This window comes from Falco rusticolus, chromosome Z, assembly GCF_015220075.1.
Source record: "Falco rusticolus isolate bFalRus1 chromosome Z, bFalRus1.pri, whole genome shotgun sequence".
NCBI classification, from domain to species: domain Eukaryota; kingdom Metazoa; phylum Chordata; class Aves; order Falconiformes; family Falconidae; genus Falco; species Falco rusticolus.
In genome coordinates this window covers 47,209,644-47,235,427 of record NC_051210.1, presented here as the reverse complement: position 1 = coordinate 47,235,427, position 25,784 = coordinate 47,209,644, and the positions used below count along the sequence as shown (strand labels likewise).

At 36.9% G+C, this 25,784-nt stretch overlaps 1 protein-coding gene across 2 annotated transcripts in view; it reads right to left on the bottom strand.

The window, feature by feature from the left end:
* PCSK5 (proprotein convertase subtilisin/kexin type 5) overlaps positions 1-25,784 on the bottom strand; it is a 247,605-nt gene that overhangs the window by 103,089 nt on the left and 118,732 nt on the right. For both annotated transcript variants that reach the window (XM_037374062.1, XM_037374061.1), the window contains exons 8-10: positions 25,343-25,555; positions 15,121-15,221; positions 4,511-4,614 (exon numbers count right to left, since the gene is read on the bottom strand). In XM_037374062.1, coding sequence (XP_037229959.1) covers positions 4,511-4,614; positions 15,121-15,221; positions 25,343-25,555 — 418 coding nt within the window. The remainder of the gene's footprint in view (positions 1-4,510; positions 4,615-15,120; positions 15,222-25,342; positions 25,556-25,784) is intronic.

Genomic DNA, 25,784 nt, shown 5'->3' with positions numbered 1-25,784 from the left:
ATGGGCCTGCTGAGAAGGGCAGGTGGCCAGAGGACATGGTGCTAGGGGTATTCCTGGTGAGGAAACACTGCCTCAAGTCAACACAGCCCTGGGAAAGTGAGAGAAACAAGTGACGTGGGACATAGCTTGCATTTGCCCATGCTCATCAACAAGCTGAACAAGAAATTTACCAGTGGCATTCTAAGTTGTCTACCTGAAAATGTCAGCTTAATCTTTCAAGCACAAAATATCATTAGTCTAGCTTGCATAGGATATGGTCTTCCTCACTCCTGCAAAGACCAATGCAGCTTCATGTGCTTGGTGCCAGATTGCCAACTACCCAAAACTGGGGTATTACAACAGCCAGACTCAAAGCTTGTGTTTCACTTCCTCCATGCACCATGTGTATGGGCATTGGCGGTGGGTGGGAGTAGGTACTGGCTGCCAATGGCATATGAAAATATCAGCTAGCACCTTTAAGACTGGAAGGTCATGAACAGGTTTGATGTTGACATAACTGTTCACAAGTGCTTGGCATATTTCAAAAGTCTTATGCCAGCTTCTAAAAATGATTTAAAACATAATTTTAAATTTATTTAAATTTTAAAGATATTGAAAATATGCAGCAGGATGTTTATGAATAGTATATTTGTCTTTGAAATGTACACATTGTTGGGAAGATTTTCTTGCTGGTCTCTGAATTTGTGCCTGGTTACTGGTCATCCTACAGCCACTTCAATCTGGCCAATCTAGGTCTCCGAACTAGGAGCGTAGATAGGCTTGCGTCTTTCTCACTCTCAGGCTGGTAATGCTCTGCTCACAACAAGAATAATCACCAGTTTTATTAAATACTGTAATTAAGAAATTATATTAAAAGGTTGTAAAACATTAGGTGACCAGTTCTTTCCAGTGGTCACTCTCCAGTGGAAGCAGCAGATACTTTGGCTAACCTGAAGGCATGTGACACAATGCTGGTAGTCTTTTACTCCCTAGCAAATGAGGTAACTCTCAGTTTCTGTAGGAAGAATACCTCCACTGCACCTAGGAACATCCTGAAAATGAAAAAAAGTGGCTAGAGTCTTGATTTCCTGTCATGCTTCAGTAGCATTTTATTTCACTGAAATGTTATTGTCTACACTTCAGAGCCAGAAAGGGTGAAGGATGTTCTCTAAAAATCTCCCAACAAATTAATATTATTTCTTCACTGTGAATGGTCTGTTTTCCCAGAGACAGTATTTGGGGCTTCACTTACAGATAAAGAATTGTTCCTATGGTTTGATCACTGTTCTTAAAACTGCAGTGTTTTGTTCTGTCTCTTTCAACCTAGAGACAAGTTAGCATTAACACAGCACTATCTTCTTATGAATGCAGTTGTGTACTCTGTTGTTGACCAAACAACTGACCGCACGGCCATAGCAAAAACAGATATTTTGATATCTTCATAAAAACAGATGTTCTCTAGCACGTTTCCATATAGTCAGTTAATTAACTGCTTTGATTATAAAAAATGACTCTGATTTTAAAGCGAAATTGAGCATAACATATCTCTTTAGTGACAAATTACATGTACAACTAACTAACCAGAGGATATCCCAAAGTATTAAAGTCTTTTCAGACTACCGGGTAATAAGTTCCTGAAAAGATACATGCTGGCTGAGAACAAAACAATAATAAAAAAAAAAATACCAAGAAAAAATTCTTCCCCATTCCTGAGTTAATTCTATTGACATGCATTTAATGAATACTGTTTACTTGCCAGAAAATTAAAATAAAGGGCACTGCTTTAGCAAATCATTGGCTGGCTCAAGCGTTTTTCATTAATTAAACTTTCTTTTTATGAATGTTAGACAGGAAAAAAGGGAGATCTTGCAGCCAGTAATGACACCTGTGAGCTGAGCTCCTTCTGTGTGTTCTGCAATGGCAAAACACTGCCAGGGACTATAGCGAGGGACAGGGTTGCCATGCGGCCCAGCAAAACACCCCCCTGAAAAGGCATGCTGACCCACTTTCAACTACCAGCTCTTGCTGCCCCTTGGTCGAGTGAGAGGTTCTTCCAAGTTTTTGTTACTTTCACCCTTTCAGTTCTCATTTCTAAAGGAGCAGGCCTGTCTCTCTCTTTCTCCTAGTTTTCCTTTTTATTCCCCAGTATGCATGGAAGAAAGGCAGATTGTTTCCTATGACTGTCTTTGCTCTAGTTAATACCGCCCCCCCCCCCCCTTTCCACCCCTTCCCTTGTTAAGAACATGCTGTGGAAGAGATATGGATCTTGTCATTAACAAAATTATGATACAATTCCTTACGGAACTCAGTCTGATCAGAGTAATTCATCTATGAAAAAACATATGTTAATTGTTACTCTTGGCAACAGTGAAGGATAATAGTGTCATATTATACTAAATATTGCCACGTGCAATAGTAAAAAAAAATGTTTCAGTTTTGCCAGCAGCAGTGTGCAAACCCCTTTTTGAAATCAGGTTTGGATGTTGTGATTAAATCTAAATCTTTTGCTTCTCCTTCATCCAAAACCAACAGAGGTTTAAAGAGAGCTGCATTTTTATTGGAACCATTTGCTCAGCCTATGTTGCCAAAATAATTTAGTTAAAACTAGTGCTTTTATTTGGGTTAAGGTTGATTCCTGAGCTCCACAGAGGTCAAGGCACTTAGCTGGTCTTCCTCTTTTTCAGTTCCACCATGGAGTCTACAGCAGAGCTCTGCCAGTTCAAGTTGTATTTCCTGAATCTCAGTCCCCCAGTTGAGCTTATCTATGTGACTTTGCACAAGTGGAGAAAGATAAATCTTTTTTCAGACCTTTTCCTCACTATTTATCCACTACAATGCATAGAAAAATGTCTGGCTCCAAGAATAAGCATGGTCCAGTGGTGCAACAGTGCAAGTCCTGCTGCCAGTGCTGCTACTGCTGGTGTGTTAGTGTGACCTCTCATTTGATGATGAGTGACAGGTGCTGTGAAATGCCTCACAGGGTGTTTGCCTCTCTTGGTCAACAAATGAAAAAACATAAAAATACAGAATTTTGGAAGTGAGTTGCGGAAGAAAAATGCTCTACTTTATGCTACTTGAAAAGCATTGTTTGAACTTCAGATAGCTCCAACAAAATGACAATACAGTCACAATCTCCTGCCAAAACTTTTTAAATCTCAGGAAATGTTTCACAATAACAAATACTGTAATGCTATTGCAGTTAAGGAAGTGCCTATTTCTTGCTATGTATGTGTTTTGTGTGTGGTTATGTACTTGTAAATGGGACAAAACCAGGCTCTTGTATGTCAGAACATTCAAGTGATGAGGGGATTCGAGTCAAATACCCATTTCTAAATCTATCCTCTGTAGTTAGAGCCTGGTTTGGATCCAAAAATGAAAGGATTTTGGTTTGGTTTCTATTCCATTGCAGCAGAAATGTCATAGGTCAGAATGATATATTAAAGATGCTTTATGGTAGCAGTGCCTTGATCTGAAATACATTAAAGCTAGGCTTCAGATTTAAAGTGAAACCAGGGTGAAGATTTGATGTTTCTTGTGTATTACATTCTTCTCTTAGGAGATCCTAGCACAAAACAGTTCAAATCTCATGTTAAAAGAAGTATTGCAGTCTTGGGTGGAATTCTCATGAAAAGAGAACCAGAAATAAGCCATTCTGGTGTTGTTTTTGGTTTTTTTTTTTGGTTTTTTTTTTTAATGCAATCCAAACTGAAAGAAGCAAGAATTTAGCAAAGGGGAATGAGAAACCAATCTGTGTTGAAATACAATATAGTATGGATTCAAGGTTCTGTTTTAACCCATCCTGAAAATGTTTCTTATTTAATGGCACAAATGTTTACTTCTGCTTGTGTTAGAAGAGAGGAAAAAAGGTTAAAAAGATGCAACTTTAATACAAAGTTACAACACTGTACAAAATTTTAGAAATCTATATAACAGTTGACTGAATAGTATAAATTCTGTCCCGTTAAAGTCCTGATAGCTCAAAATTTGTTTTTATCCCAAATCAGAAAGAAACCTTAAATATTTTTATACTTATATAATATATATAAACCTTTTATATTAAATATAGATAACGTAGGGTGAATAATACAAAACAAAGATTTGAAAATACTGTTTTGTCGTTTCAAATTAAGATTGTCAACAAATCAAGATTGTCAACAATTCTGAATGAGAACATGGTCTGAATCCAGGAATTGCTACATCTTCAACTCTAGACTATTTTATCTGAATACTAGCTACACAGAGAAAAATTTAAAAGCACCAATTTACTTAATTTTCTGCCAGCAGCGCATGAAATAGAACTGAAAGGGACTAAGAAGATGGAGCCAGTGGATTCTGTAGCTGCCATTTTTGGGTTTAGTCATTCTAAGAGGTTTTCCTTATAAAAGAGAAGATAGGCCCCTTCAGTCTAAGCCTGAAAGGTCTCAAAACTATACACAGCATAGGGTTAAAGAAACTACTTGAGATTATTTCTTCTTCAAAAGTATCAAATAAGAAGTTGCCTCTGATGGCAAAGAAGAAAGGAAGCTCTCACCCTTATAACCAGCTGCATTGGTTTTCCAGTCGTTAGCATTCAGATGTCCTGCACGTGAAGTCCTGACAATAATATGCTGTATGTCTCTCCAGGTCAGAAATGGACTACGAAAAAGGGGAAAGACAAAGTCACAGATCAGAAATGTTTTACCAGAATGTAAGGGTACAAGGACATGTAAGATAAAAAGTATCCGAACCGAAACAATCCATGTTTCTCTTCTCTGTTTTCCTTTGATCCATTCTAAAGAACGTGTGCTAATTTTACAGAATTACTACATGAAATCATTTATATGCCTGGGAGGTTTGCAAGAAGCAGACTATAATGACATATGATAACCTATTATGAAACTTAAGGGGAGATGAAGGAGTACATTTCACACAGACTCAATTTGTATGACCACCAACTAGCGTTATGTTACCTACCTTGACCAGTGCCAAGGAAAAAAAAAGCAAGATGTTGGATTGCTGAAAAGCTCTGTTAAATCTTACTGCATGCTCAAACTGGCAATTCCTTTAGACTTTCAGCTGCCACTGAAGCTATTTCAGGTGCCTCTTTCATTTGTCTGTTACCCCCGTCTTGGATTTCACTGAGGGTCTATGTGTATTCTTCAAGAATACCAAGCAGCCAGCACTGAATCTGAATAGTTCAGAGCTGTATCTGATTGCATCTGATTGCACAGATGTGTATTCTTTTAAGGGATTCCTAATTATCTGTCCACTGGGAATGTGAAAGATGTTTGCATCCTCACTATGCCTTTAATACCCATTTATCTTGTAGGACTAGAGTTTTAGTTTTTAGAGTTTTCTTGTTTCTCTTAGATCCACCCCAAGCAGAATTTCTTAGACGACAATATATAGGTGCATGGCCATCATTGTGGTATTTTTCTTTCTCCTTTCAACTTCTCAGTTTTTCTATCATCTGTAAGAAGACTAATAGTATTCCATTTAAAAATGCAGTTTAGTAAAGGGAATGATAAACTGAGCCACTAAATAAAGAAGTTGAAAAAAGTATTGCAGTGCAGAACACTAGTGACTCGGCACCATTCTCAGAGTCATCATCTGCCCCTATTGCACATACTGGCACAACTCTACTCAGTTGTAATGACGAAGACAGGCCAGGATTAAGTTTATCAGTCTGAGCACTGGCTGCCCTATGCTGTCTAGGACTAGGCAGTGATTGAAAACCTGAGAAACCTTGATTAAATTTCCTTAACCCATGCCTTTGTGTCTATCATACCAAGAAGTCACTTGGTCTGGCAGGTTAAGTGACTTATTCTTGGTGCTTCAAGGCATGATACTTGCACTCTGTTTCTGCTTGCAGGTAGAAACTACACCAAGGCAACAGCCCCAGGTGTGGGGAAGGTCAGCCCATGGGTGACTGAGCAGGCCACCTTCTGGGGTGAGTGGGACATGGAGGGACTCTATACTCCTAAGATGACACATAGTCAAGTTACTAGAAATTTCAATGAGAAATTTCTTTGGGAAGCAGACACAGGGTAACCACAAACATGCAGAGTATCTTGAGCTTCTCTAAGTCTCCCTGACAGTGGAAGACACATACAAATATCACTCATCTCACTGTTTGATGTACACAAATGATTGTTGTGTAGATAGGCATCCTGCACACATTGCTTCATATCTTCCAGAACTTGTTTTGTCAAAAGACCATCTTTCTGGAAATACTTGAATAATCAGTACTTTATGGTGCTTAAATATGGAAGCAGAATCCTGCTTAGCCTGTGAGCTGAAACCAAGTTATTGGGAAGCAGTCAGTGAATACATGTAATCTTTTAAAAAATGAGCACTTTCTTTTCATTCAAGATGTATGAGTTTAGGTTACCAGGTGACGAATTTCAGCCTCCACAAGATACAGCTTTAACAGAAGGCAGCAGGGATGCGGAACTGCAAACAGGCAGTTTCGTTGTTATAGAAAAACTTGCTCTTAGCCTATCCTCTCTGCACTTGTAGACATATATTCATGGGTATTTAACAAATGGAAATTCACCTGTGTTGCCAGAGTTACAGAAAATGAAAACAAAATTCAGAACCATGGTCCATAATTCCACACAGCAGAGAGTAAGTTAGGACATACAGGATGTTTGCTCCCATATAACTTATTTTTACATATTTTATGTTCTATTAGCCTTATAAGCCATATGCTTGAAAAAAAGTAGTAGTTGCCTAGAAGTGTAAGACTTCTTTTATGTGACAAGATTGTGAGGATTAATGCAGACAGTAAGCGAATTATTTAGCTATACATATTTTTTTTGTTTCCTTTGCAGTAGTATAATTTTAATTCTGAGTGTATCTTTTCCATTGTAGAACATTTCCCAGTGGGTGTGTGTGGACTGTGGGTATGCTGATGTAGCCTAGCACCTTTCTACCTACAGGTGGGACACCACAGGAAGCAGCATGTATCCTTTTACAGTCAACACAGTCCTGTCTACGCTTGCTGTTCAAACAGGAAGAGATGGAATAACCTGAAGAAGGAAGATAATTTTGTAAGTAAATCTCTTACTAACTGCAGCCAGACTTTTTTGTACTTTCTTCCAAGCTCTATCAATTCATGGTCATTCAATTTCTCTCTGGTTTTGGCTATAAGATGTAATGGTATTCCCATGTTAAAATTATTCCGTTATTTTTAAGGAGAGCTGATGCCTTCTGTCCCTGAGTATTTATTAAAGCATTGATATGTCCACAGATACAATTTTTTTATAAAGCGCAATTTCTCACACTAGACAGTTGAACAAGCATGACAGTAATTGTTTATCCAGCTGACCTGCAAAAATGATTGAAAAAAAAAGTCATGGAATGTAAGGAGCATTAAGTGTTTGTAAGATGGGGTATGCTTCAAGAAAAAAAACAAAACAGTATGATTTTATATCAGCTCAGGAATTTCACTGAAAGCCTGTGCAAAGTCTTAGAAAAACATGCTTTAAGCCTTCAGGAAGACCTCCAGGAAACTCGAGAGCTGCATTCTTTATAATCTGGAATCTAAACAATCTGTTATTCTATAAAGCAAGCTGTCCATACTAGTGGTGAAAAATTAGGCGCTAAAATACTCCCCCGAACTTCTAAATGAGAGATTCAAGATAGGGCACACTCAACTGATGTTTTAAAGAGGAGTGATGGATCTAATGGTAGATCTAACTATGCCTCCATAAAAGATCTAAAGATACTGCAGTTTTCACTTGACAATACTAACTTCTCATAAATTTCACTTAGTCGCTCAGTCAGAAAATGAGATTATTTCTCAGAATCACTGTTTACTTCTAAAAACAAAAACCATGGCAGATTTTGAAAACTTAGCCATCACTGCTGTATCTACTATCCTTACCTAATCATAAAAAATAACGTAAGAATTTCTGGGGCAGAACACCTTGATGAAAGGTCTGATTTCCAGGACACAACATGGTGTATAGTTAAATTACTGTCTCTTATACAACCTCCAAATCTGCTTGCTTGCTCTGTAATTCATAAGGGTTTTTTATGTTTTCTTCTCAAGGAATGGCAGTTTGGGCATATTTGTATCTAAGAGATTTAGCAGCTTAAGAACAATATTCAAACCAATTTATGTAGCCTTCTCTAGAACCTTCACTATACTAAGAATTGAACGATTGCCCCACTGAAATTTTCTGTCTATGTTAGACACCTCATTTGAAACAAAATAGGTCTGCAATTCTTTGCCCATAATTTTTTTCAGAAACTTTAACAACACCACCAACAACAATCAACCAAACAAAACCCTAAAACACCCCCCCAAAAAAACCCCAAAGAAAGAAACTGGAATGATGTCAAATTAGCAGTTCATATGGAGAAGAAAGAGGAATATTTATTTATTTATGAGCAAGATAGTCTAGCAGCCAATTTTAAAGGATCTGGAAAAATCACAGAATTGGTCAAATATTTGTGAAAGAGGTAAAAATTGGATCCTAAATGAGTAAACAGTTGTTTGCCAGCCATGTGGGCCCCAGATCCAGACAAGATGTCACTGATGTTAATTGATTTACCACTTGATTAATCTCAGAAGAATTAATGGCTAAACATCTCAAAATGAGCAAATGCACTAACAAGAACAGTACTAACCCTGTTTGATAATGGATTGATTTAAAAAAACGGGCAATTTTCTTCCAGAAAATTTTTTTTCAATGTCTCATGCAAAATTGCCTTGGGATAATACATACCAGACAATACTCAAATCAAACCAGAATAAGCAGAAGTGAGAACAATTGCATACAAAAGTGTTTATACAGCAGCCAAAAAATAATTAATATTGTGTCCTTAACCAATAGTCATACTCTAATGTCCAGGCCTTTTTTTTCAGGCTTCTCAAAATGTTTATGAAACAAGGTAAATGAGAAAAAATGAAATAGAACAAATATGTTAAATTATATTACACATTAATATTCATTTGAGATTTAACTCTATGTTTAAGCAGGCTGCTTAAAAATAGCAGATGATCATTTTTGGCCAAATTTGATTTCTTCATTCCACAAGTAGTCTCCCTAGTGACAACTGGGCTAATCCTGGAAATAGTAAAGTATTCAGGCTTTATCCTTTTTCATAATGACACTGTGCCAAAAACAACTGTTCAGAACAAATAATTGGTGCAAGAGACACAATTAGCAAAAATATCACTCGATGCAATAAACAAACAGGGTGAAACTTTGAGTTTGGGGTTTTTTCAGCAAAATTATATAGTTAGCAACATGAATAATGATTGCTACATTCTCTTCATATCAAGCAATTTGAATGTGACAAAGGTGGCCTATCTGAAAATATATTTCTTGCCAGGATAGAAGTCTGATGAAAATTGGCGGAAGAATACAATAAACTTTTCTCCAAAGAATGAAGGAAAAGCACAATATCACAGAGTGGATTAAGAAGGGGATCACCATTCAATTTGGAAGTATCAAATAATCTTCTTTGGAAATCTTGGCTATAAGAGAACAGACATGGATAATTATTGCTGTATAAAGGAGTCTCCATGCCCTAGACATCTTGCAGAGCAGTAGGAGATAATTTCACTAATTTCTGCATAATGCCACCCTTAAGGGCTTTATGATGAATCTATAAAAAAACCATAAAACATAGTTACGTGGTTTATTCACACATTCCCATCACTTACAAATCAGCCAAATTGTGCCATGAGCTACCTGTCCTAATGACTCCAGTATATAGCCCCATGGACAGGAATAGTAGCTATGTTAATGGGAGACATTCTTCTTTCCCAGATCACATAGAGTCAGTGTGAAGATGTCTGTTGCACCACAGAATATTGAGAGGGATGAGATACTATGACAGTCTCTAACTGTTGTGCTTATCTTGTGCTTATGTGTCTGGTCTACACCATAACCATTGCATTCCTGAAAGTAAGAATATACAAAAATGGACCTGAGTGTTTAACAGTCCAGTCATGCATACGTATGGATATACAAAACGGGGTTTTGTCATGTCTGACACCCCTATAGGTTCTAATTGTCATACACTTTGCAATAATCCTGTTAACTACCTGCTAGAATAGTAAAGAATATTATATGCTTGGCTGATCAGCATGTAGATATTTCCCTGTAAACATGTTTCTGCTCCAGTAGCCTTTATTTTCTGACCTGGTAAAGCACTGTTTATTCAACTAGTTATCAAACAAAAGCATTTGGTTACTTCACAGTTAGCTCTCAGTTCCTTCTTTGTTCACACTTCTTTCCTGGCTTCCATGTTGATTGTCAGAAATTTGCCATTTTTCCTGCTAATTTCTGATTTGCATTCAGATATACCCAATCAGATCTCTTTGAAAGAAACCCAAGTCTGACTAAAAATGAAAACCTCTTAAAAAAAAATAATGGCAGCTCAAAATAAGTCAAAGGTTAGTTATTAGTAATGTTAATGGCATATACAATAGACCTCTGTCTAAAGAGATGTGCAGTTAATGAAATTTTTGGGAAATATCTCTCCGAGATCAAAATTGCTGTCAGTAGCCTTTTACACAAATTGCCATCCCACCCCCCCCCCCCCCCCCCCCCCCCCCCTTTCCCATTAATAGTTTAATTTATGTACCAGACAAAGACAAGTAGTGGTACACATCTGAAAACAAATTGCTGCCTAATTCTCATTAAGAACACATAATTTAAACCAATTACATTCTGAAGTGTCCTGATATTTGCTGTTTCCCTGTGGAAAGACACACTGGATCTGTCCATTTCAACAGTCAATAAGTAACTCCAGTACTTCATTCTTATTTTAAACATACTATTCTTAAACCTCTTAAGTTCACAATTTCTAAAATATCAGAATTGTCCATTCAAAGCTATAGATTTCTGAACGTCTTTTCAAGGTAAAAGCCTTTGCCTGTACAACATCATCTTTTATCAGTTTACATCTGGCTCTACTTTATGTCATTCAGTTTATAGTCATGCAGCATCTCCATAGTATCTGCAATGTAACCTATTCCTTTCGTGAGTCAGTGTTTGAAGGCTTTTGCACTGGCTACAACCATCTGTTGGATTATCTTCATACCATTTTTTAGGACAGAGTACAGACAAGTTGTGATATGACATGACAGATATATTCCTTCAGATGCACAGCAGGATTAGCAGCCATATACAACCAACAGTGTTCTGGTGCACCTGTGTCAAGCCTGCAGTGCACACAGTGGTGGCAGATTCCAGAGTCTACAGAGTATTGTGTTATTCCCAGAGACAGAAAATCCTAAGTGCCAAACCCACTCCAGTCAATGGCCCAACTTCAGGCTGGTAAGGATGATTTTCTGAGGAGAAATCCCTTGAGAGAGGGGTAGCCAAATCACATCTTTTATTGTGCCTGTTCCAGAGGAAGTATGAAATGGGACCACCCAAAACACAGTCTGCACAGCCGGCTGAGGGACAGCATGAAAGCAACAGCAACAAAAGCCTTATTTCAGTTGCCAGTTTTAGAACCAGCTGTGACTTTGTATGTGGGGAAGCCTTACATTATCTTAGGTTAATGCAGGCAGTTACCATTAGCAGGGTACCCACGATAACCCAGATTTGACCATCGCCGAGGTCCAATGATACTAATCACTTCATAATATAGTTGAGACTATGACACTGTGGGCAACGCAGTCTCAAAAGAAAGAAAAGAAAGACTTAGGAACGACTGCAAACCAGTGAACCTGCTCTTCTTCCATGTTCCTGTTTCCCCCCTGCTGTAAGAACCACGGCAATGAAAAGCAAGATGGGCTCCCTGCTGTCCAGGTGAACAGCCAGCAGCACTCTAAGAGCAACTTCAGAGACAACCCTAAGCAGCCTCTAAAAGCTGAGGCTGGGGACACTTGGAGAACCAAGAATACTACAGGGGATAGTGCTGCCAAACTCTTAAAACACTCAACTGAGCACATTGCCAACTGAGATTTTTGAAAAGCTTATAAAAGTAAAAGGCATTGCCCTGGCAGCAGAAAAACAGCTATCCACTTGTTCTATTTCTAGCTGCTGCTCCAAAGAACAGACACAGTAAAACTCAATGAAAAGTTTGAAATTATCACAGTCAAAGTTTTGTTTTTTTTTTTTTTTTTTTTTAACTTAGACTCAGTTTAAGAAATGTCTGGACGGAATTTTCTTAAAACCTTTTTAAAGCAAGTTACATGGAAAATTTCAGATTGAACGATTATTCTTTGGCAAAGTTACATGTAACTGCAAACAGGAAACACTGGGCAACCTGGATTCAACAGAGTACTTCCAAGTCAATCTCAATATAATAACTGAAATTGCATTAGATGGTGCATGTGGTTAAAGCTCAAGAGAAACATCGTTCTAAATTAAGCATTTACTTATGTTTATGTTTTTCAAATACTTCACCGTTTAGAGCATGATTTTAAAACTACTCAAAAAAAACCCCAACCCAACAAAGATTAATGGAAAGATTTCTAACTCACACACTAGCATTCCCTAATACCAACAGAGAGTCAAAACAATGGAGCAAGACCTTTGGCTGTTCTAACTTACATCCAGGCCAGACTAGCACTCTGTTCACCTCCTGATGTCTCCTGGGAGTAGAACTTGGCTATTGGGGAAAACCCATCTCATAGGCTTAAACCCCTTCCATGGTAAATTTTGCTGAACTATACATTATACAGACATCAAAAAGTGTTCAGGACTAAGTACTCTAATTTTTAAGCATCTTGCTTACAAACAGCATAATTAACCTTGCAAAACACTTTTCCAACTAGTCTTAAAAAATCTCATATAAGCACTAGTGCTATTAGCACAGGCACTAATATAGAATCTAAGGAAGAATCTATGTAAATGCATACTCTGAATGCAGAGTAGTTGCAGTAAGCCTTTACACTAAGCCGCAATATCATGTCCTTTACATGCCATATATTTTAAAAGTATTGGAGAAAATACTTAAGAAGACTTCAGAACTTCATTTTGCATAGTTCAATTCCTAGCATCATTATTTTGGATTAGCTAAATTTGAAGGTATCACAGGTGAAAATTGCAACCTGAATTTTCAAGTCAGATCAATAAATAAGGATTTCTATTCAGAAACTGCTTAAAATAATCTGTATCGATTTTGTACAAACAAATCCCAGACATTAAAATGGAATATATTATCATATGATCTCCCTGTAATATTAAAGGCTTTACTTCATAATCTTTAATTTCACAAGACCAAAGGTTTCTCCACTGCTAGAACTGGATTAATTTATGGAAAAAAACAGCATGGCAAACCTGGAAATATTCCTCTCCTTAGTTTCCTTTTTTTCTCCTTTTTTCCCCTTTTTTTCCCCCTTCTTTCTTTCATGGCTGTGTTCAGAAAATTGGTTTTAAGTACACACAGAAAAGTTAGTGAATGGAATACAAATAATTAAACCCACATTTATGATATTATGAATATAACTCCTTTGGATCTACTTAAATATGCGGCTAATATTTGGAAATAAGTAAGAACCCTCCATATACTGAAACTGAATAGAATCTGAAAGGAGGCAAAACCAATACATTTTTCCCCTGAATCTCTTGTTAGCACCATGCAACAGAGTACTACATATACAAAAAAGTGACCAGGATCTTTAGACACTGGCACATTTTGTCTTCATCACTGCATATGAAGCTTTAATACAGTCTTGTTTTTGTTCTATGCTAGCAACTATTAAATTGAGAAAAAAATCCCACCCAGACTAGTCCATAGGCACTAACATGGATTTCCCATTGGTACAGTCACCAAAGTTCACAGAGAAAAAAGGTTATAAAGTGTAAGCTTCTTAGTGTGTTTTAAGATGTCACAACAATATTTCGGTTGTAGATATTGTGTGCTATAACTCTTTGAAACTTTCAATTACAATAGTTTTCTAGAAAATGCACACAAAATATCATAAAATACAAACAATAAATCACAAGCATCTGCTCATTAAGAATAATTACAAAATATTTCAGCAGAATGAAATTTTGCACATGCACACGTATGTGCATGTGCAAATTGTTTAGAATGAAAAGTGTTTTTTTTAAACAATAGCATTATCTTAAGTTTTCAAATATCTTTGTTTCTATTGACTGTGGTAAGAAAATCTAATTATAATGATACAAGTGCCGCACTACTTCAGACTATGTCAGTTTTTCAATTCCTAACTTAATTCTCATGACTATAACTCAACAGCAAAAATGTATTCTGTGTTGAATATTGGCCCATGGTTTCTTCAAAAAAGCGATATGAAACAGAAGTATTCTACACCTGTGAGCTACATACAATTTGAAATTACTACTGTGTGTAAATTTTTTACTTCCTTCAAAGGAAGTGTCTGCCCCCAAAGGAAACTGTTTTTCTTTAGAATTTAATGGAATCAATCTCCCAGCACTTAGAAACATTTGATTTCAAGCAGGATTTGCGGTGGATCATTCTACCTTAGACCTGCAAATATTATCCAACACAGCACAAAGTAATGCAAAAGGTTTTGAAACAGAAGTACCTGATAAATCTTCAGTATTTCTGCTGTTCCATGAAGCACATTAAAGATATATTAGACACAAAGAACAAATCCTGCAGTTGAGAAGATTTGTAAGATGGAAACTTTTCTGAGCTAAAGGTAAAAGGACTATGGACCTATACTATCCTTGGTTTTTACAGCTGAGGAACTTAACCCATTAGATAAAACAGGTTTGTGTCAGCATGCAGAAGTTGAAAACATTCACTTTTCATACTACATTAATTTCTGTTCATGGTAACCTAACACCATTCTAAAACTTTCTTCAGCATTCAAGAATGGGTACCGCTAAGAAAAGCCTGATGAATGCAAGAGGTGACCTACAGTAGCCTGCAGAGTATAGCAGATCTGGGCAGCACTGTGAGGGTACTGTAAGACATTGTGAGGATGCCACACATCATTTAGTGGAAGCTACCTATGTTCAATACCATTTCAAGTTATTTCAACACTAAGTACTCTGTTGTCATTTCCACAGTGTCAGCTTTCTTGCATGTGAAATAAGCACACAGATCTTTCCTGCCTGGGAAGACTGTGAACTACTACAAGTTTCCAAAGCACTTTGAGATCCCTGGATAAAGGTGCTGGATGACTGAGAAAGATCTTTCATTATGTTTATTTTAATTTTTTTTTCCCCCAGAGTATAACTCAGATCTTACTTTGCTTCCAGTGCCAGTGCAATGATGCCTGCAGCCATAGGTGCAGAGGCTGAGGTTCCAGTATGGCTGTCTGTGCAACGCTGCCTCAGGTCTGTGGTGATCTGGAAGAAATTCAATGTGTGAAATTTAGAACACAGCTTCAGAAATCAGAACAGGTTTCATTTGCTTGAATGAGTTGCATGTATGTGGAGGATATTTCCTTCTTTCATTGCAAGGAGAGGAAAAAAAGAGGTGTCTGAATACATGATGATAGATGTTCTGAGCTTGAAGTCACTTGTGAACTTGGAGAAGTGTTCTCTGTACTGCACTGAAAACATGCTAGCCTCTGTTTATTGCATGGCATGACCAACAAAAAGCCTCGTAAATTAGAAAAACATGCAGAGGGTTTTAAAACTGCACAGTTAGAACTCTGCCCTTCTATTTGCATTTATAGAGCACTTTCCACCCAAGAATCTCAAAGTGCTTTACAAACAGTGCTTTACTAAATCTTACAGTGCTCCCTCTATACAGACTGGTTATGCCCATTTTAAAGACTATAAAAGAGGTATAAAGGGGTTAATTAGGTTGCCTGAAGTCACACTGGAAGTATGTGACAGAACAGAAAACAGTTGGGGTCATGCTAAGTACCATGTTTAATCCTTCCTTCATGCCTTATGCAATAATTCACATGAAATTAAGCAACAATTCATTGGAAAATCCTGATGTAATCACAAGTATGGCCCAGACATCACCAGCCGATTAGTTATTTGCAGCTTTAAATTGTTATGTATTGCTTAATTATATGCTGCCACATATTTTACATGTAATCTAATGGACATATAACTGTAGTGTGCAATACCAACTAGAGACACTGTCTTCTACTTGGTGCTAGGATGATCCTATCTCATAATGAATTTTAGGCCAATTCTTTCTGTAAGACAGTAAATCACATACAAATATGTGTTTATTCTAAATTCTGCTTCTTTCAGGCAATGTTAATCTAAAGCGCTTCTAACCTACACTCTTCTTCCTGAAGAAGTGGTTGCCAGCAAGAGCAAGGCAGTAGAGGAAGAAAGTCACTACTACATCATGGAAGGTCAAGCAAAACCCACATGGACTTGAGAAAAATTGCTAGCAGACAGCAGTCTACAGCACAGAAACCTCCTTGAAGGTGGCAGAGTGAATGACCTGTGACACCAAATCTTATTCTCAGCATTTCAGCTGATCCCTGAGATTCTGTCTCTATGAGACAGAAAATATCTGCCTGAGGGGCAGAGAAGTTGATTACACAGCTTCTTACTGAAGTATACAAAATTATTGTGCCTCCATTTTCTCTAAATCACTGGTATTATACTTCATTTGCAACACAGATATGTACAAAGATGGGAGAAAGACAGGATCAGAGGATCAAAAATCATGAAAAAGCACAGGCATGTAAAAATGCCTGTCTAGCTTTGAAACTGGAAGATAAGCAAAATATCTGAAAAACAGCCGCATCCCATCTGGCCAGAATACAAGTAATTGCATGTAGGAGGTTTAGGTTTCACACATTTGCATTAGCCAGTATACAAATTACATAATTTGTACATGGCTGCTGACAGTTGTCATGACATGTAAGTGTACGCAAGCTAACACAAGACACTTCTAATAGAGAAGGAGCTAACAGCATGCAGGAAATGGTTGTTGAAAGCAAGCAGTGAGCAAGTAAAACAAAGTAGAAGCTTCTAGAAGTTGAAAGAGACGGATTTAATAAATTATAATGTCATACCCTTAAATTAATGAATTTCCCAAAGGCCAGATCTCTTGCATAATGAAGTCTAGAAAGAACCTTTTTCCCCCCTATTATTTAATATCCTCCATAAATGCACACCTTCTTAAATATTTTCTTTTATCTGTCATCAGCTAAAAATTGAACCCCATAACTAAAATGTTCATATAATTTCTGTATGCGTTCTCTCCTTATGTCTGTGTATTAATTTAGACAATGAAATATTAATGTTGGAAAAATCTTTATGCATGCAATCTCCATAAATGCCCTTGCCAATATTGAGATGGAACTGCAGCAGGAACAGCTAATACTATATTACTCATATGTGCAAATGCAACTAGTGATTTTGCAGGTGGGATTAATATGTCCAAAGACTACATGATGACATGTACCCAAATAGAGACATACAAGCTTCAGGTATGCCATTTGGAAAAAAAACACTGGTCAGTGCTGTGGTGAGGAGTGGAAGGAGGCCAGGAAAAAGAGAGGCAGAATAAGGGACTAACACATACTTGTCTCTTTTGTAGTCTGGTAGCTTGTCCCTTGCAAAAAATGCTGCAGCAGGCACTTTCCTCAGAGGACCAAAGGGCAGCAAAGCCTACAGGAGCTCAGGTAGTGAGAAGTGCCCTTGTAGCAGCTTTTCTTTAAGAGACAGCCTCCCTCAATACAGTGAAAAGCACACTGCATGGTGCTGTGTTTCTCCTCCTCGGGAAGAACATGCTTCCAGAGTGTTTTTACTGTACTGCAGCTACAGATACCAACCACAATAAACCGTGATGCCTCTTTATCTGGCAATGTTGTCTCAAGTTCTAAGCGGATGTTGTAGCAGCTGTTTGAACTAAGGACCCTTATCTTTCTCTTTTACTCAGCAAATATTACAGCAGAAAATGTGTAGGGAAAGCCTTTTAAGTGGAAATCCCATTTGAGCGATTTCAAAGTAAAGTCACTGACAGGACCTGAGAGGTTTAGGTGTAAATTACCTCCAAGATCTGAGGCTTGTTTTTCTGCACTGTGGATTCACTGTCAGAGAAGTGTTGTGTCCACCCTGAGAAAAAAAGCGTATAGGACCACCAACAGGTGAGCTAGTTTCAAGAAGAAAAATGGTGCCCCAAATTCCTGAACCACATGAGGGCAACATCATTAATTGCAATAAAGGGGTGTGGTATATGACAGCACCATGAAGCTGACATTAGCGTATATTAGCTGTCATTCTGATCAATAGGGTGGGGAGGAGAAATTTTTGAATCTTATGTTGAGTACAAACCAGTTATATGCTTCAAATGCCTTTGCAAAAACTACTGATCTCTGAAAATGCTGATCAGACTGCCCAAGCGAAGTCCATGCAATATTCTAGGGCCACGAGTTCTATTAGCATCTAAATCCTTTGAATCAACTAGATTTCACTGAAGACAATGTTTCTAGTACTGGCCTGAACATGAAATTAGCAACCTAGGACAGACACCCTGATGAAAGGCAGACAAAAATGATACAGATCACCACAATGCACTGTAATACCTGCTATATGCAGAAGTCCAACAGCTTTCAGGGCATCCACACATTCATCAAGAAAAAATTCTAGACATGCTGTAATAGTTTTATGGAAGCAACTTGCTCTAAAGAATTAAGGAGATGCCATTTCTGCACACTCATTATTAGGCTGCATTATCACTCTTTCCATAGTTTACCTATTGGGAGGTTAATGACCAAGGTAAAATGTCCTTTCCAGGATTTCCCTTAGCAAGAATATGCTCACTCTTCTCCCAAGCATCTGCATTTATTGCTATTTCATATTTAATGACATGAGCTTTCGAACTGATGGAAGCATTTTTTTATCTTCTGTTACAGTTCTTCAGGATATGTTGATTTCTATGAACCTGTGTCCCTAAAAGCGTCAAACGTTTAACAAAAACCTGCTGTTCCTTCTCACATCCTTTGTGTATCTCTATCTATCCCAAATTGAAGGTACTATGTTGTGTGTATCTTGATACTCTGAAAGAGTTTCTCAAGAGCAAGTTTGAAGAACTGGCAGGAGATGGGTGGTGGTTTTTTTGTTTTGTTTTGGTTTTGGGTTTTTTTGGTTGTTCTTGTTTTTAAGTTCTGCTTAGAGTAGAAGCTAGTCAGCAAGGCAGAACTATACCTTAGATAAGAAAGAAACTCAGTAGATGAATTGGCATTTTTTAGGAAACAAAGAAACAGGTGGAACAGTACCTAGAGAAGTTATTTTCAGAAGCTAAGTAATATAATAGGTTTATAAATTATATGTGAGGGACTTCCATATGTAAATTCCTTAGTGCTTTATGAAATGATTTGAAAAAGGAATTAAAAGGAAATGGGATGCATTTCCACAACATGTTTGATAAATGAAAGGCCTATATAGATAATTATACTAGGTGTTGCTTAACCTACCCTAGCTGCATGGTCTGGAGTGGGGAAGCTATCTTCCAGCATTATTCTATAGTATTCAAAATAGAGAAAAGAATAGCAGGAAAAAATACCTTGGCAACTGTGTATTACTAGCCAACACTTCTACACTCACTGTGTTATGAGAGATAACGTCTATAAAGTACATACTTATTAATACTTTTTACCTACTGCTGATTTGCCTTTGTTCCACAGTGTGAGTTTCTATGCTTATACATATGCCAGCACTGTGCAGCTGCTCTTTAATTACTACAAGTAATTCTAGTTCTTTTCCCTAAGAGTCTATGTAAAAGGTGTACATCCAGCTGTATCTGTGAAATGTTTGTACGCTTTGGGCATGTTAATATATCCAAGGTCGGAAACTTGGTCCATAATGGTCCAACAGTTACTGCAATAAATTTGGTATAGCATAAATTCAGCACACTTGAAGAACCTTCCCTGACAACAAGGAAGTCATGCAAGAAAGTAACACAGTGTGTGGTTAACTATAATTGTTAGCTCAAATTATTTCAGGCCAGAATTTGCTTCCATTTACTTTAGTTCAAAGTCAGTAAAAAAAGCTCTGTATGGAAAACAGAGTTTTTAGATGAAATTATATTCTTAAACTATCATTGTACAATACTGAAAAAAACCTGCAGACTCAAAAGCCTTCTAAAATTATGTTACATCCTATATTTGTAGCAAGCAATCACAAAACCACACAGTAATGAAAAGAGAAAAAAGTATCTATTGTGTAGTTATAAAACTGTGGGTGCTTCTATTAGTCCATATTGAAACCAAAACATTTTTATAAGAATTTTTATTCCACACAATGAGTGCCTAACATGTGGTTACTGTTTTTCATCTACCTTGTAATACATTCTGCACATATTGGATAGAAAAACAGAAAGAAGCAGCAAGAAGAAACTGAAGAAAGCAAGGAAAAGTATGAAGTAACTGCAAAGTTGTAACCGTTCACTGTCCCTTAACCATGGATTAGTATTTATGTACAACAACACAATATTGGAGTTTGTTACATGAAAGTTACATGAAAAATAAGAAAAAAATATAAGAATGAGTTCATTTGATTTTGAATGTAAATCCCATGCCAGGTCACTTTTTCCTGATTTACTGCAGTAGCATTTTTGTTTCCTATTTTGAATACAGGAGTTTGACTCCAACAAACCAAATCACTATATGCCTCGATTAAGTTTTGTTACTCTTTTCATGTTATTGCATGAAGTTGAGCCCTTCATATCTGATTTGTATACTGCATATAAATTTATATGCATAATAGGATTTGGAGAGTCTAAATTTAATAATAATCTTCCTATTCTTTTATTATTTTTCTCTTTAAACTTACTGCAAGCTCTAAGCTTTTTGGGGAAAGATATGAAGACAATCTCTCACTTAAACATAGCAGCAGTCTAAACAAAAAGTATGTGTGGGACAACAACGAAAACAAATACCCATCTTCTGTATTCTAGTTTTAGTGATTTATAACAGTTGAAAGACTTTGTCCTCAGAATTTTCAGTTCTGTCTTCAGTTCTTTTTTCAAACAAGAATTCTTTCCAAGGTAAATGAAGTTTGACAGGTCTTTAGGAGGACTGGTTCTAGCAGACAAGTTGGAGAAGAGAATACTATCATTTTTGCTCTCAAAATCAGGCTATGAGCAAGACAGTCACACAGGTGAGAGCAATTTCCCTGTCTCCATGTGTTTGCATGTTGAAAGGACTGCTTAATACTGTCTGAAAAGCTGGCTTCACAATTTCATGTCATTTCTCACTGGGCTGTAGCATAACAGAAGCATGTAGTTGTTATCTCTTATGGGGATAACTGGTTTACACATGACACAAACAGAAAACTATTGACTGCATCTAGTGTACACTGTTCTGCTTTGTCTCTGAAGGTGCGTGGAGGGGGAAAAGGCTTGCCTGGCTTTAAATGCCAAGTACAAGTAGTAAAACACCCCCAGATAGGTTGTGTATTTCAGAAGTTAATTGATAATATATCAAAAAAAAGGGAAAAGCTCTCAGGGGGAATATTTATGGTCTGATATCCAAGTATGTGAGATCAGTGAATCTTACGGTATACACACAACATCCAAGTTGCTTTGCACACAAGTAGTCAAGGGTAAACTAAGTTCTGGTAAACAAAAACTTGGGTTAATTCTTATGGCTCCTCAGTATACTTATGCTTTTACCATTCACTGTGCAAAATGACGCACTCTGTAGAAATAATCTAAAATTGGCACATGTAACTGGATTGCTCCCAAAAGAATGGAGGATCTGGTTAGTAAAAGCAATCAGTGCTTACAGAATTGATTGACTTCAATTACAAGTTATTTTTACTTACCTCTGATTGCCTGTGTGAGATCTCTAATGGAGACTTCACATTAAAAATACATATCTTTAAAACTTTTCAATAATGTTTAAGTAAACTCTCTTCATTCTTTCCCTAATTATGGGATAATGCACGTTCATTCATAAACTATGCCTTTCAAAAATCTTACAATAAAATATAAAACTGCAAGTATTAGCACAGTGCATTAACTCTACAAGTGATAAGTATTACACTTTAGTAAACTAAAAGAGTTATCTATTCTTGTTTTTCATAAAGTCTTTACCAATAAAGGTGAGATCACCTCCAGGTGTTTTTGATATTAGAGTAAGTCATAGGCAACTGATGTCAGAAATAAGCCTGGTCTTTTATTGAAATAGTAATTCTGTAAAAGCAGAAAGACCGTGCTAGTTGAAAAGCATGGAAGACAATCATTTAGAAAACTACAACTATTAGAAAACTACAGCTATTATAAAATCAGATTAAATCCACTAAGTAGAAAACTACAAATAAGGACTGAGAAAAATACAGGTATTTTACTAGATTTTTAAAAATAAGCAAGGGTATACTGGTCAACAAAACAAGTATTGACAGGTGCCAAAAGTAATAAATAAACAAATATAAGTGAATAAAAGACAAAGTGGACAGCAATGAATAAAAATTAAAACACAGAATGTGCGTAGAGGGGTAAGGAAAGACATAGGTCAAATGGTGAAGTCTACAAGACCAGAAGTACAAAGATGTTTTATTTTCAAATATATCAGAAGCAAAATAACTCCCAAAACAATATTGTTTTAATTGTCTAGAAATAATAGAATAGTTAATAGCAGTGTATAGTAAATGTCTATTTCACTGAATGTTCCTTTTTGGAAAAAAAAGATAAAATTAAGTTTTCAGAGCATACAAAGATGATAAATCATCTTCCTATTTATAGCTATTTTAAACAGCAAGTTTAAATCAGAAAATTTGGAAGCACCAAAGACTTTTACAAGAGCTGTAGAGGGAACATGTTAGACCGTACTGTTGATTTTAGCAAGTCTTTGAACATTGGAGAATTTCCAGAAGATCGAAAGAAAACCCACACAGTGTCAATATTTTGAGAGTAAGCAGTATTGTCCTAATAATTTCATCTATATGCCAAGTTTTTACGTAGTGTAAAACAGCTGATACAGGATTTAAACTAATTATTAAAAAATTAATTAACTACTAGTATATTTAATGATGGATAATATAAGCTCCTAAAAAAGAGAGCTTGCCAAAGTGCTGCAGTATTTTTTTCTGGCCACCAGGTTGGCTGAAAGTAGTACAGTCAAGATTCTACAAGACAGATAATGTGATACTGCACATTAAAAAAACCCACAAATCTAAGAGATTAAAAATGTAGATTGAAACTGCGCTAATTACAGGGTCTCAAAATGTAACCATGTGTAAGAAATCAGATATATATTAGAGGCAAAGAAATTCTATATATTTTCTTATAGCATGTATAAGAAATGAGCCTTGTTTCTAATGAGACCTTCTACAATTTTGTTCTTGGCCTTATAATGATCTAAAGCTTTTATCAAAGACCTGGAAGAAAACATCAGCACCTTCTGATGAATGTTACATTTGGAGAAACTTTGGAGAAATCGATGGTGAGGGCTGGTCTGGACCGAGTACTAAACGGGTACAGCCAGTGGTAAGCAGTGCAATAATGAGACCACAACTACCGTCCTATCTGTCCTTGGACCACCAACTCTGCCAAAGAGAAGCAGCAGCTCTGAAAGCAGCTTGGGCATCACACAATGTTGAACACATTACATGACAGTGAAGCTAACAAATGTCAATAAGGCTTAATGTATACAGAAAGGGGAACTGAGCTGGCACTCACAGTCACATTTTCCTGTGCATTTGGCACTGATACTACTACTACCTTACTGGTGCATCCAGTTGGGATGCCCAAAGCTCATTAAATGGGAGAGGGTTTATAAGAAAACATGTATTATACAGAATGATGCTAGAAGCTTACCTTCATTTATCAAATGGGATTAATTGATCAGGCTACATGGTAGACAGAAAGACATTAGACAACTAGAGTGCTCTTCATACTAGCAATAAACCCTGTGACACAACCAAATGCCTAAAAATTGAAGCTAGAGGAGCTCAGATAGCAAATGAGAATTTTTCAATGGCAATGAGTAATCAAAACCATTTGCCCTAAATTTAAGTGGATTCTCTATCACTGGAAACTTTGGAAGCAAGGTCGACTGTATTTATAAAAATTATTGTTGAATTGACCTCACTGCTGGATTTGAAGGACTCAGGGAAGTCCTGCAGACTTGGCTAAGCAAGAGGTCAGGCTAGGGAACTGCAATCACCTCTGCCCACCTTATATTGTATCAGTCTCACCTAAACATGAAGTTACTGAAGGTCTTTTAAAGGACAGTAGAGGGAATTTAATCACATAAGTTAGGACTGCTAGGAGATGGAGTAATTTCTTTTCTTTATTATTATTTATCAGGGAGAACAAGAAACATGTCAGGAAGAGAGATAAGGTTTCAGTGAAGAGAAGCGAGTTAAGAACAGAAAAATTACTGGAACGAAGAAGTACCTCAGAACAAGTTTAAAACAAAATTAGATCATCTGAAAATAAGGAAGAATCCAAGAAGGGATGGCCAGCATCCCAGAATCCTGAAAGACAAGGCAGACAGTATTAAAAAAACATTGCTCAAAGGATATTTAACTCCTCACTGACACTAAAAGAGGTATGTGTTAAGGACCAGAAAGAAGGTAGATGTTAGACAGATGCTTAAGAAAATATCTGGTGGAAAAAAAACCAACAAGGTCCCTGAGTTTTCTTATCAGGAATAAATTAAGATTTGTATAAGTTATACACTAGAATAAATAAACAGGGAAGAGAAAAATATTAATAAACCTGATTAATCCTAGTACAAGGGTTTAAAAAGTTAAAAGGAGTAGTATAGTGATCAAGTGTTGGGAAAGTATATTGAATGCACTCAATTTGAAAAAGCACGTACAATGTACAAATACTAATAGTATCAATAGATTATTAAACAGAATTAAAAAAAAATAATTGTTGGTTTCCAGCAAAGATGAGAACATAATGGAAAATTGACACTAGCTGTTCAGGAATGAGATGGGGAACAATACAGAGAAGATGAACAATGAGCAATGAGCTTGATCTTGCTTACAATATATCAGCTAACCAGAATAGGCAGCAATATGAGTGAAAACTGATCATCACTGAATATAAAAGAGCATGATGCTGGACCAAAATAAATCTGAGAAAATAGAGAGGTACATAAGAAAACTGCTAATATAATGTGTGTAATACATGAAAACTATTGAGGAAGCTATGTTCCCAGGCCTTGTGATGGGCTACAAGATATTGGTAATGAACGAAATCTGTTCTGGTGGCTGTGGTAATAGGATCTTTGAAAGCATCACTCAGAGCTGGCAGCAACTAGGTGAGTGGAAAAGCCTGCTATGAATTGGGTATACCTGCATATACCTGCACTGCATTAGGCTGCAACATTCAGAGACACCCATGCTGGTTTCAAAGAGCAGTATGGTGACTCCAACTGAGTAACACACTGGGGCTAAATGAACTTGTCTACATATGCTATTTTTCTAAAGCAGTCCATTAATTAGTATAAATGAGCCAACTTTCTCCTCCCCCTTTAAAGTCACTATTAAAAACACATATACATAAAAAAGAAATTTAAAAACCGTACTATTTTCCTGTCATAGGATTCCCCACTGCTGTACGTTGTAGCTAGTGTGGATGCACATTCTTCCAGATACCACGGCTTCTTCCCACTTTCAGCTGTGCTGCTTATGGAGATAGTGTAGATGCTATTGGTGTAGCCATCACAGGAGCAGTGATCGCGACTTCTTCCACCATTTCCAGAAGCCCAAACGAAGACTGAACCTAAGCCTCTTCGTCCCTGTTTGGAAACAGCACAAAAGATTTGACTAATAATTCTTTCCCCCCCCTCACCTGCTTAACAAAAAGTTATTTCCCCAAGAAAAGACATCTGATGAGAGAAAGACACTGAAAGAAACTATCTCACTGAGAAAAATCTGAAATGAAAACAGGATTTAGCAGAGTTCAGAATCAGACATCAGAAAAATTCAGAAAATGAGTGGTATGAATACAGCTTTAGAAACAATATT